This window comes from Natrix helvetica (genome assembly GCF_964273705.1).
Source record: "Natrix helvetica genome assembly, chromosome: 3".
NCBI lineage: Eukaryota > Metazoa > Chordata > Lepidosauria > Squamata > Natricidae > Natrix > Natrix helvetica.
Genome location: NC_138549.1, coordinates 107,917,596 through 107,937,249, shown reverse-complemented (window position 1 = coordinate 107,937,249; position 19,654 = coordinate 107,917,596). Strand labels below are relative to the sequence as shown.

At 38.4% G+C, this 19,654-nt stretch overlaps 1 protein-coding gene across 1 annotated transcript in view; it reads left to right on the top strand.

The window, feature by feature from the left end:
- Positions 1–19,654, top strand: part of PRKAA2 (protein kinase AMP-activated catalytic subunit alpha 2) — a 45,111-nt gene that overhangs the window by 7,272 nt on the left and 18,185 nt on the right. The window contains exons 2-9 of the mRNA XM_081946502.1: positions 912–1,053; positions 3,015–3,108; positions 8,366–8,510; positions 9,956–10,043; positions 10,510–10,734; positions 12,306–12,807; positions 15,430–15,556; positions 17,308–17,546. Of these exons, the coding sequence (XP_081802628.1) occupies positions 912–1,053; positions 3,015–3,108; positions 8,366–8,510; positions 9,956–10,043; positions 10,510–10,734; positions 12,306–12,807; positions 15,430–15,556; positions 17,308–17,543 (1,559 nt within the window). The 3' untranslated portion in view covers positions 17,544–17,546. The remainder of the gene's footprint in view (positions 1–911; positions 1,054–3,014; positions 3,109–8,365; positions 8,511–9,955; positions 10,044–10,509; positions 10,735–12,305; positions 12,808–15,429; positions 15,557–17,307; positions 17,547–19,654) is intronic.

Genomic DNA, 19,654 nt, shown 5'->3' with positions numbered 1-19,654 from the left:
GGGGCATTCAGCCTTAGCTGTTAACAATGACATGTCACAAGCGACATGTCCTTTATCTCATTTATACAGAGAGGCAAACTGGTACCTACCGGTACTTTCCTTCAGTGCACAGTTGTCATTGCTAGTAAGTGAACTGGAAAAAAAATGGCTTCTTTTGGTGGCACGTCTTAAAAAAATCATGATACAGTACTCCTCTTTAAAACTTATGCTGCCCTTGATGTAAGAAAAAGCATTTCAACTCAGATTTAATTTACATTTTTGGTACTACTTTTATCAACGTTGTAAAAGTTATTATTAGAAAAATTTATCCACAACCAATATCTTAACTATTGGTTTTGGAATAATGTAACTTCCAGAAAGATAAATACACAGATTTGGAATAAATTGTATTTTCATATTTCTGAAACAATGCAATTCCATATATACCAACTCAAGAATACAATAAGTTTCATTAACTCCTATTATTTTGGTAGGATTTCACAGCCTTGCAGAGATTGCAGGCTTTAAAAAATTTACATGAAACACAGTCTTGAAAAACCCAGGGAAACTTTTTTCTGAGTAGAGACTGTAGTGCTAATATAATACTGAGCAACATGATGGCCTGGTGGCAAAGACGCTGGCCTGCTCAGAAGGTCGAGAGTTCAATCCTAGGTAGCAGCAGTTTTTTCTCTCCCAGGGCACAAAGAAAAAAAATATTCTGTGAATTCTGTGTGGCATCAGAAAGGGCATGCAGCCAGTTCAGCCCCACCCAGTCACCCTGACTTTACCCTGAATTAAGGGTTTAGAGGGTCATAAAAAGGGAGGTTTATTTTATTGTAGTTTTAGTGCATAAATGACGCATCTCACAAATCAGTAACCTCTTTTATGTAAGCAAAAATTAACGTTCAACCTTTTTTTCTTCTTTTATTTAGTTGGAGAACACCAGCTTACTGGACATAAAGTAGCAGTGAAAATTTTAAACAGGCAAAAAATTCGTAGTTTGGATGTTGTTGGAAAGATCAAACGAGAAATCCAAAATTTAAAACTTTTCAGGCATCCCCATATTATCAAACTGTAAGTGTACTTACTCTTTTTCTCTTTGTAGCAAAATGCAAAAAAAGTGTGAACTATATATTTCTGTATTGCAAGTATTTTGCTGTATTTCCAATATGTTTAAGAATAATATAAATTAAGCGTTGGAATCACAAAGTAAATTTTGTTGCTCTTATATTGAATTTACTCCCATGTCCATAGAATTCCTGTATGGACATTCTTCCTTTTGAAACTCAGTCAGCAAAATATATATTGAGATTCAGTTATGTTATTACTGCCATATTAATTGCTGTTGTTAATTAAATTTACATGCCATCCATATCACGGTTTGAGATGACTCTGGACCATTATAAAATGTTTTTCAAAATGTTTCAAGCTAGATTATATTTCTTGCTCTGTAACAAACAGAAGTTTGATGCAGTATCTTATACTTTTCTGGGATAACTGGTACAAGATTGGACAGTTGCTTGATAAAAGCAAAGAAGCACATATTGTAGGTGTTCATGTTAGATTCATGAAGTGAGAAATAGATCTTTAAGTCTAGATAGACTAATTCAATTGTATATTTATGTATTAAAATTTCAAGAGAAAAATTGAAATGTCTTTCAATTTCATTGAATAATGCATAAAAAGGAAGTATTCAGTTTATTCAAGCACAGTAGCTGTGTAATTCTGTGAGCAATATCTAAAGAAAAAAAAGCAAGTCTTTTTTCCTTGTATAGCATGGTTGAGATCTTTCTTGGTTGTCCATTTTGGACCTCCATTAAAATTGCTGCATCATTGTAAATACATATATAGACAAGAGGTGTATTCAGCAGGTTCTGATCAGTTCTGGAGAACCGGTAGCGGAAATTTTGAGTAGTTTGGAGAACCAGTAAATGCCACCTCTGACTGGCCCCACCCCCATCTATTCTTTGCCTCCCAAGTCCCAGCTGATCGGGAGGGAATGGGGATTTTGCAGTAACCTTCCCCTGCCACGCCCACCAAGCCACGCCCACAGAACCGGTAGTAAAAAAATTTGAATCCCACCACTGGTATAGACATATTGTATGTTCTTAATAACGGTGAATATATATAATAGGTTTATATAGGTAGTCCTTAATTTACAACAATTCATTTAGTGTCCATTCAAAGTTACAACGGCACTAAATAAAGTGAGTTATGATTGTTTTTCGCAACTGTTGCAGTATCTCCACAGTCATCAAAATTCAGATGCTTGGCAACTGACTCATATTTATGACAGTTGCAATATCCCAGGGTCATAAGATCACCTTTCGTAATCTTCTGACAAGCAACATCAATGGAGAAGCCAGAGTCCCTGAACAATCGTGTTATTAATTTAACAAATGCAATAATTCACTTAACAACGGTGGCAAGAAAGATAATAAAATGGGGCAAAATTCACTTAATATTTTGCTTAGTAACAAAAAAATTGGGCTCAACTGTGGTCGTAAGTTGAGAACTATCTGTATTATGGATCCAGACAGATTGTAAATAGGAATAATTATTATTGCACCATATTTTGGGACTGAATGAGAAAGCTGATGAAAACTCCACCAGTCCTGCATTGTGAGGTGAAGGAACCCATTCCTATTATGTAACCATTAGACATGTACTAACATATTTTGACTTTTGAGTCTGAAGTGTCTTAATTTTCTCTTGGTAGCAATGTTCAGAATATTCGTTCTGAGAAGATTTATTGAACAAAGATCTTAGAGGAGTGAAGAAGTTTAATGTAGGGGGTGGAGTAGGAGGAATGAAGATCTATCAAACATTTTAATTGAGCAGAGTCCCAAAGGAGTTTATATTTGCTCTGCAAAAAAAGGGAACAATTTATCCTTTAAGAATTGAAAAGCAATTATATAGAAAGTAAATTCTAGTGATTTTGTTAAGGACTGCTTTACGATTAGACAAGGGTTCTTACGAACTTCGTCTAGCAAAAACATTTAAGATGCTATTATTTTCTTGTATGTTTTCAATAGGTATCAGGTGATCAGCACCCCTACTGATTTTTTCATGGTGATGGAATATGTGTCTGGTGGAGAATTGTTTGATTATATCTGTAAACATGGACATGTAAGTGTCTTATCCAGTTGGAATAAAAATGCATGTGGTAAAAGGACAAAGAGACAACAGTGGAAAATAGAATTGCTTTGCTAAATTGGATTCTTTTAAGTCAGTAAGATCAAGAATAGACCATGCCTATTAGACATATGTAAAATGGCTTGTTATTGAATCAAATCACTGATGGATATTTCTTCCTTTATTATAGCTATTGGCTACAATACTCTTCCCCATCTGGTGCCCACCATATGCATTGCATTTAACAATTGGACCATTTTCACTTGGATAATGATGTTAAAATCCAACACATCAAATAAACTTTAAATTGGGGGAGGTTGCTATGCAGTCTTACAATTCAGCAAGTCTACTAATCATCATGGCTCAAAGCGAATATATCTTAAATAATTGGAAATTAATATAAGCGCTAAGCAGAAGCAACTTCCAGAATTCCCCAGCCAGCCAGACCTTTTAAAGTGGCCAAGGTTTACATCATACCAAATATACACAGTAACAGTGATTTGGAGATGATAATTCATCTGATTCTTGCAAACATAGATACAGCTGTCATTTCACACACAATCTTAAAATGTATTTGGTGTTGTGGATTTATAGGTATGTTTAGTTAGTGATATGATTAATAGTGAATGAGCCATACATAATATGAATAAGAATTTAGGCTAAGAACAGCACAAATGCTTCAGAAATAACATGTTTTATAGACAAAATAATGCAATTCAAAGTACTTGATTCTTTGGATTATTTTTCTTTTCAAAATAGTTATTGAACGTTATAAGAGAATCTAAGTCATTTGTAAAGTAAAAGCAGATTTAATTTTTACTGCTCCAATTCATAGGCTGGATTATTAAATATCTTTCTCGCTCTTTCTTTCTTTCTTTCCTTTCCTTTTTTTCTTTTTTAAATTTTATTTACAAACATGTAAAATACACACACACAAAACTTAGACGTACACCACATTTACACAATACAATACGAACAGGAGCTTCCTGTTCTTTCTAATAGCAATTGCCAATCGATATCGCTCACCTTCAGTGACGTGCGGTGAGGTTTATGACTGGTGAGGCACTGACACAGTGCTGGGTTTCAAATATTTTTAGACTTGTGGACTTCAACTCCCAGAATTCCACAGCCAGGCATGCTCAGTTCCAATTTAAAGCGACAGCATTTGTTTTTCTCCTTTGCTCCTTCTTTCTTTTTCTTTTTCTTCTCCTTCCCCTCCTTCCCCCCTCTCTCCCTTCCTCCCCCTCTCTCAAACACACACACACACACAAACACACACACACACAAGTTGGATTGGACTATCTCTCCTACCCCTTCCCTCTCTCACTCACTCTCAAACAAACCCCCCCACACACAAAAGTTGGACTGGATATCTTTTCCAGTGGCTTGAAAGCAGCTCCTTTGCCATCCCCCCCATTCCCCTGCTGCCTTTCCCAAACACCTCTACCATTGCAAATGCAGCCTGCTGTCTGGGTGGGAAATGCCTGGAACACAATAAAGCCCACCCACCACCTCCTGCTGGCAGGCTGGGGTGAGAGGAGAGGCAGAGAAGCCGGAGGGGAGCTGAGCCGAGCCTTCCAAAAGAAAGAGGCTGGGGGGAAGTGTGTGTACTACAGCATGGCTCTTTGCCTGGCTTCCTGCCTCCTCCTGTGGTCTCCTCAGTGCTCGCTTGTGCTCTCCCTCCCCAAGTGTAGTTTGATTGCAGGTGGAGCCACGTTGCCTTTCAAACTTGTAATCAGTGAAGCTGGGCTAGATTTTTATATAGTTTTATCCAGCTGTGTGTGTGAGAGAGAGAAATGAATGGGGGCCTGGGGAGGAAGTCACTACACTTGGGGAGGGAGAGCACCAGTGAGGTTAAGCAGAGTCATCCACGGTGAGGCAGCAACTAGCTCAGCTTTTTCCTTTTACTTTTTTTTTTCATGATGAGAGTGGTGAGGCTGTGCCTCACTTGCCTCACCTGACTGCACGTCACTGCTCACCTTATATTGTTTCCCCTTCTATTATATTTCATTTGCATTTCACCATTCTTAACCCTCTTATCTTACTCCTCTGTCTGCTATATTGGCTGATTACCTCTAGTAAATTTAAACCACTTGGATACATATATGTGTGTTAATTCTCTTTAACTACTATTTTTGGGCTTTGTTGTCTTCCTTCATTGATCCTTGTTTCTTTCCTCCATCCACCTATACCATTTATGGTAGTATTCTGTTTCTTTCCCTGGATTTCTTTTGTTAATTTGTCCATTTTAGCACAGTCCATAACCTTTCTTATTATTTCATCTTCGCTTTGAATTAATTTGTTTTTCCATTTATGGGCAAAGGTAATCTTCGCCGCCATAATTATATGTAATATTAAATACTGCATTTCTTTTTTATATTTCGCAGTCATTATTCCTAATAAAAAACTGCAGGTTTCCATTCTATTTTAACACCTGTTATTACCTCTAGCCACTTTTTGATCCTTTTCCAAATTTTTTTAGCCTCCTCACAGGTCCATCATAAGTGGTAGTATGTTCCATGTATCGATTCAGCATTTTGGGGAGGTATTTGTTGAGATTTTACCTAACCTTGTTGGTGCCAGGTGCCATCTGTAAAACATTTTTCTTTAATCTTTGGAAAATATTAGGAGAGCAAAATGCTTCCTCGTGCATATTATATAAATCTAATATAGGAGTAACATTTTCTACCATTATTTTGCATTTTTGTAGTTTAGTCTACTGTTTATAACTTTAGTCAGTGATGAATGTGTTATATAATAGTTAATTATAAAATGTAAAGTATGCAGTTATTTTGATTATTCTATCATTATAATCAGCTGATAAGGCTCATTAATTAATGAAGTAATTCCACTTTAGTTTTGAACTCGACTACATCATTCTCTATAAACAGACAAAGCCAAATTAGGTTGTCTTGTTGTAATTGATGACATCTTGTAGCTTGAAGTTTCAATAGTATACTTAAAAAATGCCTCTTGTGTGAAAATCAACTTCTCTCCGCAGATACATCATTTAGAAGGATTTGACTTAAACTGACCTTTACTGACACACCCACACACCCACACACACCGGGAATTGCTTCTAGGTTTTATGCATAATTTTTTTTTTTAAATGTGAACTCACACACCTATAGACCAAAGTGCAATAGTCTTTTCTACCATCACAGCACTCTATCCCTTCATCCTACTCTTCATCTACTAGTTCTACTTCAGAACACTGGAGGATGTAATTTTTTTTATTTCCACATATAAAATGTATGCAGAACTTATTTTGAAAATTTACATTAGTTATTTTTATAAGCATAAAATGTTCCAGGAACTAAGCTGTAGGAACACCAGACTTGTTCTGATGTGTGCGTGAGAAATGGTTAGATCTGAATCACTCATGTAGTTTCTCCCATTTTTAAAGGGGTAGATTTTATGTCATTTTGGTTTTTTTAAAAAATTGTATCAGACTTAGAGCTTACACTTCTGTTTTTTTTCTGTATTTTAAAAGCAACAATCGCATCAAAGCTGAAATGCAAGGATTTCTTATGCTGTCCTAAGCTCAGGAAACTGTATTTTGGTTTAATAGAAGCTACCTAAATCAAGCCAGGATAAAGCCATAGTTAGAATAAAACTCAATACCTTGGGATTAGATCTTATAAAGAATTAGAGTTGGTTCTGGAGCAAAAGTTTTCAATATACTTTGTGCACTGAAAAGAATGGGGCTAAGCATAAGGCATCAGGAAATTATTTGCCAAAATCAAGGTCTGTTTTCAGAAATAAGAATCTGCCATTTTCCTAGGCTGTCTTTGTATACAATTATTTTTGAAGGGAGATTTCAGAATATGTTGGTTGCCGCTGAAAGCAGGACAGCTGTTTTAGGAAGTCCTTCACTTGTCATTACTGCTGCTTGTATATGTGCTTGGGGAAATGACTGGGCATGAAAACACATCATAGCAGCTGCTGATCCTTCTCCTTGCTAGCATCACTATTTGTTCTCATCCTGCTATGTGAAAGGCCATAGATAGAAGCAACAGTATCAGCAAGGTAAATGCCTCTTTATGCCAATCAGGGACTCCAGTACTGATTTAAAAACACTTCCCTGCATTTGCCAATTGTGACTTATGTTAGGAGTCGGATAAGGAATAGGCACAAAAATGTTCAAGATCATTTATGAATGCCTATAGATCTTTGGAAAGTTCTTGGAGAGGATTATGCAGTAATACATTGATTCTTTGATCATCACAGTTTTAAAACCTCGGTCTAGTTTGCCTCCAGATGTGTTTTATTATATCTTTCATCCCAGCTCACTTGAGCTTAGTGGGCATGTGGTTTGAGAATGACTGAAATTGTCAGTTCATCAATCAGTTTTATTACAGTCACAGACCAGTATCAAAAATTCATTATGTCATTTTAGATTATAATAAAATAAAACATTTTCAAGCTACATAAAAAGTACATAAAACAGTATAAAATATAGTTACACACAAAAATAAAAGGGTGACTATGTTCAATGTGACAACATCACTTGCTACTTCTAGGGCATTGTTTCCATCTCATCTTTTTCACTGTAAACACTCTGCATTACTTGGGGAAGAAATCTGCTCCTTTGTTTTATTGTGTTGTTTGCAAATTGTGTAATCAAATCCTGCCCTTGCAGAAGTGTTACCTTATTCCTCCTGAGTATCCCCATCAGCAAATCTGTTGCTTGATCATAACTCATTCCCACTACCAGTTGGAGAATTTCTCACTGTTCCTTCAGTTTCTAGGATTCATAGAAAATACAGTATATATACTGTTAAAAAAGGCCAGAGTTTGTGACAAAAAAAAATCTAAATTTAATCCAAAGTTAGACTGGTCTCTAAATGAAGTGATCTAGGCCATATAGGGAAAACTCGAAGACAACCAAGTGAGGAGATGCTTAATTGTTGGACAGCCTTAATTTTCAGAAACTATGTAAAAATATCACCTCTCCTTGTTTTTCAATTTAGAGCTATAAACCGTACTGTAATTCTAAATTTGCCTTGTGGTTCATCCAAGAGAGGATTGCTGCATTGTTGAGTGGCATGCAGAAAATCCTAGAGCAGGGGTGTCAAACTGGCGACCCATGGGCCAGATGCGTTACGTGCAGGCCACGCCTACCCCAGCTCCGCAAATGGGGAAAATGTCGCAAAACGTCACGTGATGGCAATGTGACGCGGCAAGTTTGACATCCGTGTCCTAGAGCATTTATTTGCTTTTGTTGTTGTTGTTGTTGTTGTTATTGCAGGTAGAAGAAGCTGAAGCCAAGCGCCTCTTTCAGCAAATTCTGTCAGCTATGGATTACTGCCATAGGCATATGGTAGTTCACAGAGATCTGAAACCAGAGAATGTGCTGCTGGATGCACACATGAATGCCAAGATAGCTGATTTTGGTATGTGACCCTAATAGCATTCCAAAAATGTAATTGGCTACGAGCCATTCCCTGGACTGTGTCAATGTTAACCTCTTTCAGGGAACTCAGTGTTATTTTCCATCAACATTAGAAGCTTCTGTGTTACTGTGAAGAGCTCTTTTAACTGAAAACATTGGCTTAATCTCAGGGTTCCAAATAGCATCCAAAAGTAAATCAGAGTCCGAGGCAAAGGATTCCTCAAAGTTCCAATTTATTAAGAGAGCCATGTTGGCACATCTGGGAAAACCCGAATCTGAAAGCTTCCTGGTTTTCCCACCCAGTTGAAAGTTCCAAGATCTTGCCCCCACACCCATAAATCCATCACATGGTCCAATCTTCCACTGCCATGCTGGCAGTTTCCACCCATCCAGTTCCAGTCAAGTGCAGAGGTGCAGAGACAAAAGATGACCTCGGCTTTCTAGAATTTTTTTTGTTATGTCTACATATCACACAACTCATAATACCCACTCCCATTTTCCCACAATAGAAAATGCATAGTAGAATAATAGAAAGTGGGGCAGGCCTGAGGGCTAAAAGAAAAGATGGCTTTCAGTCTTCTCCAAAAGTAGTAAACTATAGGTAAAGAAACTCCATGTCTGAAAGGTTTTCAATAAAACAACAACAAAATTAGGAAGTTAGATTCCAGGCAGATTCTGAGCCATTTCTAGAACAACTATCTTTCTATTATTTATTTTTATGGGGAGTAATATTCAGCCATGTGAAGTTCACTGTAGCCTAAATTGCTTTTGTTAGTAAACTCATTGGAAAATACATTGTGAATTATCAGTGGTGGCAGGTGTTTCTCCTAGCTCTCTTTGCTTTCCTACCATAATGAAGAAAATATATTTACAAAAATATCTGCTCTAGTGATAGATCCTCTGTCATAACACCAGTCTTAAGTGATCAAAATAACAAATTCATTTTTAATACAATCTAGTATACATACTTTTGAAATAAATAATTTCCATTCCCCCCCCCCCCTCATCTGGGGAATACTTCCCCTTCAAATTGAAACAGCAGAATATAAAAATATGTCACTTAAACTAATGCTCATCTTCATGCTAGATAAATAAGAATATTCCAGATCAGGTATAAAACACAAAGTTTTATACCTGTTTGTCTGGTATCCAGAACTTTCTCCTCTAGGTCTCTGTGTGCAAAATTTAATTATTGGTAGGATTAATTTGGATGCAGGAATCTGTAGAAAAAATGAGATTCTATATATATGAAGGAAATGTCTAGAAGAAGCTGACATCCTTGCAGCAAAACAAGCTAAGGTTTTTTTGGGGGGGTGTGTGTGTGTGTGACTGTTTAGTTTGTAAGAAAAAAAGTTGCACAGCTCTAGGATTCATTTCTTATTATTCTATAGTCTACCTTTTTGCTTCATTTATATAGGTGAATACCTAAACGGTTTTCTTTTTTAGGCCTATCCAATATGATGTCAGATGGTGAATTTCTGAGAACCAGCTGTGGCTCACCCAACTATGCAGCACCAGAAGTAATCTCTGGAAGGTAGAAGATGAAAGGAATGATTGCATGTTGAAATGCTTGGGGAATGAAGTGAAATGATTTATGTTATTAATTTAATTAAGTAATGAGAGCTACATGATTTTATTTTTTAAAAGAAACAGCAGCCTAAAAAAGAGGGTGGCAGATACCATGTGTTGACCAATAGGTAGAAACATTTTATTTCAATTTAGCTGATAAAACATGACCAAGCAGATTCTTCTGTGCCACGTTGCTAAGTATCAAACAACCTGGAGTGTGATATTAGGAATACTTGGAGAAGGTTTGAAGAGAGATCAAAAAGGAGAGGAATCAGGACAAAATGATCAAGAGGAGGAGGAGGAGGGCTGTATAATTTCTGATCTTCATTTTGAATGAAGGCAATAATTTAGCACTGCTTTCCTCTTCTTCTCCCAACTATTTAATATTACATTAAGACATAGATTAATGACATTTTTTTCCTTTTCTTCAGATTGTACGCTGGCCCAGAAGTTGATATCTGGAGCTGTGGTGTCATTCTTTATGCTCTCCTCTGTGGGACTCTTCCTTTTGATGATGAGCATGTCCCAACCCTGTTTAAAAAAATCCGGGGAGGCGTCTTCTACATTCCTGAGTACCTCAACCATTCAGTAGCAACCCTGCTGATGCATATGCTGCAGGTTGATCCACTCAAACGAGCCACCATCAAAGACATACGGTGAGCCTGGGCCAAAATTCTAACATGCCGCTGGTTAACGTTTTTCTAAAGCAAGAAAGAAGAGGAATGCCAGACGAAAGGGTTTATTGGGTAATTTGATAACTAGAAAGAGATTGGACAATCATTTCCCAATCTGATTATACGTAGCCTGAAAATGGTTAATTAAATTAAAATAAATTGAATTTGGAGCCTGCACAGACAGTTATTAGAAAACCTGAGATGAGATTTAAAATAATCTTGAGTAATAAAATAGAATGTAAATAAAGTAGCATGTAATAAAGGCACATTTTAATAAATTGCAAAACTGTTTAGCTAAAAAAAAAACACCCACATATGTATAAGAGCCTTAATTATATCATGATGCTCTACAACTATTATACCACTCCATGGGCTGGATTTCTGGCCTTTGTTTCAGCCTTATTTCAATATCTCCAGGTGTGCCACGTTCCAAAACTCTGAAATCTTCATGCAATATGTGGTTTGATTGATGGTGCATGTACGTTCTGTTGGGGGAATCTCTTTCATAGGAGACTCTAGGTCTGTCAAATTAAAGTTCCCCCTTTCAACAGTTTTTTGGCCGAGTATATTCTACAATTATTTTTTCATATCTAGAGGTTTATCAAGAACACACAAATCAGTCCTAAATCAGTCATAATCCTCTGGCCATTAAAACTGAACGTGTTGCAAGCATACATAATTGTTATCACCATTTAACATTTTCTCTTCCATGACTGGTTTGTTTTACAATTCTGTCTTAATTTGATGGAAAAGAAATTGTTTTCATTTTCTTCTTGCAAAGAATAACATTTCAGTAAAATCTTCAGGGAGATGGAGGGATCTGGCATTAATGTAGTTACAAGACAATTAAATGTCATGTCTTTTAATATACAGTCATCTTTCCAGCAATCTGCAGTATTTCTGGGTTTTCATACTTCAGTAAAATTCCAGTGGGAGACCTTAGACCAAAGGTGTCAAACGGGGTGCTTAAATCTGGCCCATGGGACCGGTCTGGAAGTAGCAAAGGACCGGCACCTGGTGCCTCTGGCAGCCGAAAAGGGTTGTGGGGAGCCGCATGTTGCCTCCCGCACCCCATTTTTGGCCTGGACAGCCTGCAGTATCCTGCTGGCCAAAACAGTGTGTGTGTGGTGCCGCACCCCAGTTGGCCAGCAGAATGCTGCAGGAGGCTCAGTTCCCTCTTCCCCCTCACTTCCGGCCAGCCTGTGGAGTAGAACTCCAATGCTGATCCTACCCTCGATGAAATCCAGTTTGGCACCCCTGCCTTAGACAGAAACTTTTTCATATCAGAAAGTTTGGGCAGTGAGGAATACTGCAGAATGTTTCAGGGATATGGGATGATTAATGTGATAATAATAAGAAAAAAATACCACGAGAATAGCATGTCTGCTGCTCCCCACAATCGGTTAATCTCAAGATGACTTTCCAATTTCCCCCAACTGTCCTGAAAAGTTGTATAACGTGATAAAGACCACTTGGGAATTTGAAAGAGATTTCAATACACTGTTAACAAATGGCATTGTTCTAACTGGAGCACCGTTTTTATTTTCTTCTAGAGAGCACGAATGGTTCAAGCAAGATCTGCCCAATTATTTGTTCCCAGAAGACCCATCGTATGACACCAATGTCATGGACGATGATGCTGTGAGGGAAGTTTGTGAGAAGTTTGAATGCACCGAGTCAGAAGTGATGGCCAGCTTGTACAGTGGAGATCCTCAAGACCAGCTTGCGGTTGCGTATCACCTGATCATTGACAACCGGAGAATCATGAATCAGGCCAGTGAGTTCTACCTCGCCTCCAGCCCACCCAGTGGCTCTTTTATGGATGACTCTATGCATATCCCCCCAGGGGTGAAACCTCATCCAGAAAGGATGCCGCCTCTCGTTGCGGATAGTCCCAAAGCAAAAAGCTCTTTGGATGCATTGAACACCACTAAGCCAAAACCGTTGACTGTGAAAAAAGCCAAGTGGCACTTAGGAATACGAAGTCAAAGCAAGCCTTACGATATCATGGCTGAAGTTTACCGGGCAATGAAACATCTGGATTTTGAATGGAAGGTAAGAGTAGCAGTGCCGTGTGGCTCTTGAAGGCTTTTCAGATGAACAACTTTATGCATTTATGTACGTTTTCATTTAAAGCATGTGAATGCTACCTTTGGATGTGTCCAGGGAGGCTTGTATCAGTTTAATTTAGTTTTATTGGTTACAGTCAAAAATCACCTAAGGCTTAATGCTCACAAAACAGATTAAATATAGTGTATTAAAGGTAATCCTTGACTTACAACCATTTCTTTAGTGACCGTTCAATATTGCAAAGGCACTGAAGTGACTTATTGTTGTAACACGTCAGCTGCCAGCAGAGCTAGCAGCACAGTCAGACGCGGAGGAGGTGGAGGGAGAGTCTGGGCCAGTTTTGGAGCCTTTGGAAGGCTCTGATAAGGAAACAGCATCAGAGGCAGAGACACGGCCTTCTGTCCTGGTGGAGAGGCAGCTGTCTTTTGTGGAATCCCAGATGCGCATATATGCAGAGAGGAAAAGAGAGGAGAGCAAAGGAAAGCAGATGTGAACGATAGCCAGCCCCTCCCTGGCTGGGAAATAAATAGTAGGAGTTTGGGAGTGGCTGGTAGTCGCAGACAACTGTTTGTTTTTAGGATACAGCAAGCAATTCAGATTTCTAGGCCAGAAGCAGGTCTGTTGGGACTAATCACATTTGCTTTTTTTTTTATTTATCCATGTGAATAAAAGACTGTTCCTACCGTTTGAAAAGAGGTTTGTATTTACTGGCGAGTAAGCAGTTTATCATCAAGGGACGTGGTGGCTCAGTGGCTAAGACACTGAGCTTGTTGATCAGAAAGGTCGGCAGTTCAGCAGTTCGAATCCCTAGTGCCGTGTAACGGACTGAGCTCCCGTTACTTGTCCCAGCTTCTGCCAACCTAGCAGTTCGAAAGCATGTAAAAATGCAAGTAGAAAAATTGGAATCACTTTTGATGGGAAGCTAACGTGCGGCTTCGGCATTTAGTCATGCCGGTCACATGACCATGGAGACTTCTTTGGACAGCGCTGGCTCTCTGGCTTTGAAACGGAGATGAGCACTGCCCCCTAGAGTCGGGAAGAAGTAGCACATATATGCGAGGGGAACCTTTACCTTTCAGCAGCTTTTGATTACTTGCTAAGGCTGGGATTAGAACACTTATGATCATTTTTCATGCTTACGACCATTGCAGCATCCCCACAATCACGTAATCAATATTTGGATGCTTGGCAACTGCATGTATTTAGCATGGTTGCAGTATACTGGGGTGATGCTTTTGCAATCTTCTGACACGTAAAGTCAGCATCAGGCAGAGATCTTTTTTGAGGTTCGCAATCCGGGCACTTAGCAGCTGACCTGGATTTCCAAGCATCGCAGCTTCTTTTTGCAGAGGAGACGACCAAGCCATTCACTAGCATTTGTGTTCCACTGCCTGATAAACATAATGGAGGAGAATCCCTTTTCTGTGGTTTTTAGTATCTTCATTTGAAAACTACTGATGAAGAATCAGGCTGTTTATATGTTGAAAATTATATATATCATGTATCACATGGGAATTAACCTTGAACATAACTTAGATTAATTGTCTAATTGATTAAAATCACACGGACAAAGAGCCTGAACAGAGGCAGTATATTTCTTTATTTCTGTTCATCCTGACTTTCTCCCCTAAGGATATTATTTAATAGCATTCATAGACTGCCCCCAAATAATATTTTACACTTTGGTATACAGTTTTTCTTCATAGAGAGCTACCGTATTTTTCGGATTATAAGACACACCTTTTTTCCTCAGAAAAGAGGCTGAAAATCTGGGTGTGTCTTATACACCAGATACAGCATTTTCTGCCTCCCGAAGCCCCGCCCCTTCACCGAAATACCTGTGCATACCCTTATGGAGGCTTTCGGAGAGCTCCTCAGGGCTGGGGAGGGCAGAAATGAGCCAAAAATGGTCCGTTTTTGCCTCCCCTCCCCCAGCCTCCAGCAGCACTCTATAAGCCTCCATAAGGCTATACATGAAATTTTTTTGACAAAAAACGGGCATGTTTTCGTGAAAAATGAGCCGTTTTTGCTTGGTTTCCACCCCCCCTCCCAAGGCTATTCATGCCTTTTTTGAAAAAAAAAACAGGCCTGTTTTCATGAAAGGTTTTTTCCCCCTTTTGGAAAGCTCTTTAACTGATTGATGAGAATTACATTGATCAAGTGCTGTGCCAGCAGAGACACGTACCTATCTACTGTATTTCTCTCTATCTCTTTCTCTCTCTATATCCCTCTACCTACCTACCTACTCTCTCTCTCCCTACCTACCTACTGTATTTCTCTCTCTCTCTCTCTCTCTCTCTCTCTCTCTCTCTCTCTCTCTCGTGGGGTTTTTTGGTTTTTTTTTTTGCAGAATTGTGGAAAACCCTATTCATTTTTTTTTCTCAAACTGCAATACTGAGATTAAACTAGTTAACATGCTTTTTTTTTTTTCATTTTCCTGAAAGGTATATCCCACTGAACTGAACTGGATCTATTACAGAAGGGAAATGCCTTGAGATTACATTCCTTTGTTTTATGCAAAATTATTTTTTGAAAGATGAAATTAACATTCTTTTTCCTTTTCCATAATTATATTTTTTTTTCTCAAATGGTAATTATGTGTTTTAGGTGGTGAATGCCTATCACCTTCGAGTGCGTAGAAAGAACCCAGTTACAGGAAATTATGTGAAAATGAGTTTGCAGCTCTATCAGGTGGACAATCGCAGCTATTTGTTGGACTTTAAAAGCATCGATGGTATGTGGGAAATTCTGCACAAATACTCCCAAGCTTGAAGGAAGACTAAAAAAGAAACCCAAACAGCTCCATCTTCTCCCCACCCCCAATCACACTTTATATCTACTTTATGATTCTACTAGTCAGAACAATTGTGGTTTAGCAACACATCTTCAGTCCATTTGTCATCACTTAGTGTTCACTGTGACAGATTAATGATACACGTGGGTAAAAAGAAAGATTTCTGCTTCTTTCAAGATTCATAATAATCCCTCAGCAGGAAATATTCTAGCAAGCCTTTTCTGATCACAGACCATTTCTGAAATCCTAATAGCATTTTCTCCACAAGCGATGAACTTCCTCCTCCCTACTCCCCACCCAGATGATTCCATTATTCTTATTTCTACAAGTTGAAACTATATCAGTAGTATCACTTTCAGTTCATTATCTCCAAAGACTACCTCAATTCTTTGGTTTTCTTTTCACCCCTTTGTGATTCCCCCCCCCCTTCTTGAATGCGTTGGGATGTCTAAATCGTAGATGCAGAAAGGAATTAGAGAAACGTATATGCATGCAATTTGTTCATAAAATTGTTTCATAAAAGATTCACACACTGCTTTCCCAGATTTGTAAACTAGGGATCAAAATCTGTTAAATATTCAGTCCAGTTTCAATACTATTTGCAAATTTAAGGTCTGAGCAAAATCACAGTCCTAAACAAGTTATCTCAGTATTTTTCAAACTTGGCAACTGAACAACCCAGCATTCTGGCTGGTGAATTCTGGGAATTGAAATCCACACTTTTTAAAGCTGCCTAGTTTGAAAAACACTGATTTATCTGATAGTGACACTTTCCGAACCTAATGGAACATGCATACATGATTTGATTCTTTGATGCAACATTTTGCTTGAGACCAATGGGACTGACGTTGAGATAGCTGTCAATTGTTTGAAGACAGTTGCAAGCCATTTAAGATAAAGGGAAGAGAAGGGCTTGGTAAAACTCTAGATTAGCGAAGAGCATAAAAATGGCATACCGCGTTTCACCGAAAATAAGACAGTGTCTTCTTTTCTTTTGACTCCCGAAATAAGCCCTTGACCTTATTTTCAGGAAGGTCTTATTATTTTTGGAGTGCAGGAGGCAGCAAGCATGGTCATCTCTTGGCTGCTGCTGTGTTGCAATATTTTTGGGAGGGGATTATTTTTTGGGGGGGAGGGCTTATTTTAGCGCATGTGCTCAAAAGCCGATTGGGCTTATTATCTGGGGAGGTTTTCGGGGAAACAGGGTAATTATGGTGAAATGTTTGAAGAAAAGCATGACTTGAAAGAAGGAAGTGTAGCAATACAGTTAAAAACTTCTTCTCATGTTACTCTTGTAGAATAGACATTATGGCAGAACAGTTTCTTCTTCTCCTCCCAAGAAGACATCAGAAGTATAGGACTTATGGAGAGGAATGGGAATTACATGAGACTGTTGACACATGGTCTGAGAAGTCTGGAGATTGCGTAGGAGGCCGCTTGTAGAAGCAGCTTCCATTTCATGGAAATGGGGATGAGGAGGAAGAGGAGGGCGACAATGGTGATGATGAGTGGGAAGAGGAGGTATTAAATAAGAGCAGGAGCTTATCTCAGTCTATTCTTCAATCTAGCTTTTGTTAGGTGAATTGTCCACCATCAGAAAAGCTAAGCCAGAGGTAAAATGAAAGAGTAGAGGGGAATTTTAGCCTCCTGCCAGCTCAAGAAGTTTTAAATCATTTCTCTGTATTTTCAAGATGATGTCATGGAACAAAGATCGGGTTCTTCTACACCTCAACGCTCAAGCTCAGCAGCTCGTTTGCACAGACCAAGACTAAGTCTTGACTCCGCCACTGTTGATTGCCAGTCACTTCCCGGATCCCCTACTGGTTCTTTGACTGGGAGCATGTCCTCTGTGACACCACGCCTTGGGAGCCATACACTGGATTTCTTTGAAATGTGTGCCAGTCTCATTATGGCACTGGCTGGCTGACAGGTATAATTCAGAGGCTTGATTTCATTGGATGAGCATAGGCTTTGGTAGACCCTGTACTCAAGGCAGAGTCAGTAGTGCATGCCATGTGGCAAAGAAAGCCTCATTTTGAACATACAACTATCAGATTCTGTACCCAGAAATTACTTTATATACGGTATTTAGGAGAGAAGACAAAGGTGTTCGGTTTAGGTACGTCTGTCTGCAGATTTGGCTGAATTTTTGCCAGGAATTTGGGATTGTTGGTGTTATTTCATAGGTATGGTAGAAATGATGAGCAGTGGAGTTAGTGCTTAACAGAAGTGAAGACTGAAGACTTCAGCCAACAGCTGGTAGCTATTAGACTCTACTCGCTGCCACTCAAAATCAGATGCTGCACTGCTGCCAAAAATCTGAAAAACTCTACAATTGAAGAATTCATAACATTCCTGCCATGTCGAATGAACAGTGCAATAATATTCCTGAAAACTTGACCATCAAAAGGTTTTTTTTAAATAAAAAATAAAAAATAAAACTTACTTTAGAAAACAAAAGCAATAGAATCCTAGATCCAATTAATTTAGATTTATACTCATGGAAGAAAAGGTCGTCTCTGCTGTTCTTCCAAGTACTATAACATGCAAAAGTCACCCGTAGGGTAGGACTGTAGACCAGAGAAAAGTGGAATTTTGATTTTTTTAAATGTCAGATTTTAAATAATTATAATTTAGATCTAGATATTTAAGTTTGGAAATATATTATGGTAAGCTTTTTGGCCAAACTTCATATATTCTTTTTCTTCTGTGGAAATGCTTTTGGAATGCATGGAAGTCAATAGTGCTTTTATATCCTACTCATGGATTCATCTGAAATAATTATTGCAGTCTACCTCCTAAATAGCATAGAACAGCATTCAAGACTTGCTGACTCGAGAACAGAGATCTAGAGCTAAGCACCTGGAGCATCAGATGTCTCCAAATCTGAGATTAGGTGATTCATTATAAAGCAATTCTTGTGACATTGTGGTAAAATTAAATAAAGCAACTGCTTTTATTAGAGGTAGCAAGCGTCAAATAATGTAGAGACATCTCTTACTTCAGTTATTAGGCAGTAAGTAACCTCTTCCTGATCTCAACATATTTTTATAATATTTTTGTTGCTGCTGGATTGTACGTTATATCTGTTTTTCACCCCAGTAGAAAAAATATCCTGAGAGATGAATTAAACTAAATGATTCAATATGTGAAATCCCCAAAACTTAGATGTTGAAAACCATTCAAATTCAGAAACCACTTCAATGCAATTCTTTCGAGTGGTGGATGGTAGTCAGGGTTACCGATTCTTTTTGCAAACTATCCAGCAGCTACATTTCCCCAGTTTTAATTAAAGTTGTTTTTTTTTATTAAGGAGTTTCCATTTTCATTGAAGGAATTCTTTTCAACGCAGCCTTTCATAACCACTTTGCCCTTTCTGCTGTTCATCATCCAGCTTTTGTTAGATTCAGGCCACCTAGTATATCTCATAAACAAAATTCGCACTCTGCTTTTTATCTCATTATTAGTTTTCCCATCAATCATTTCAGGCCGCGTTTTGCATCAAATATATCAAAATGCTGGGTTTGCATATTTAAATTAGTAATATTTATTAATCTCATGGCAGCAACAGATCAAAACGTCTATAGCCGCAATATAAAATTCAGAATTGTGGGGGAAAGGAAGGAAAAAAAAAAAAACGTTTTCCTTCAGGGGTGAGTTCCTTTGGTAATGTTCTCTTTCAGAAAAAAAGGGTAATAAACTGATAAAGCAAGGTAATTGCAGGCTAGCCACATTTTTTCAGAGAAAGGATAGCAGAGAACATTAGCAGCAGTCAAGAAAAGTGCAAAGAAGAACAGGGTACTCAAGACAAGTTTTTCTTGCTTAAAAAGCTAATTAGTATTTAAATGCTTCTGTAGCTTTAATTGTCTGTAACAATATTCACTAGGTGCAGGGATGAGTAGCTGCTGCTACTGCCGATTCGCTCAGGGATGCGCCCCGCATCCCTGAGCGTGCATGTGCAGTACAAAAAAAATTGGTTCTGCGCATGCAGAAACAAGATGGTGGCGCCTATGGCGCCGCTGAGAGAACCAGTTCGGG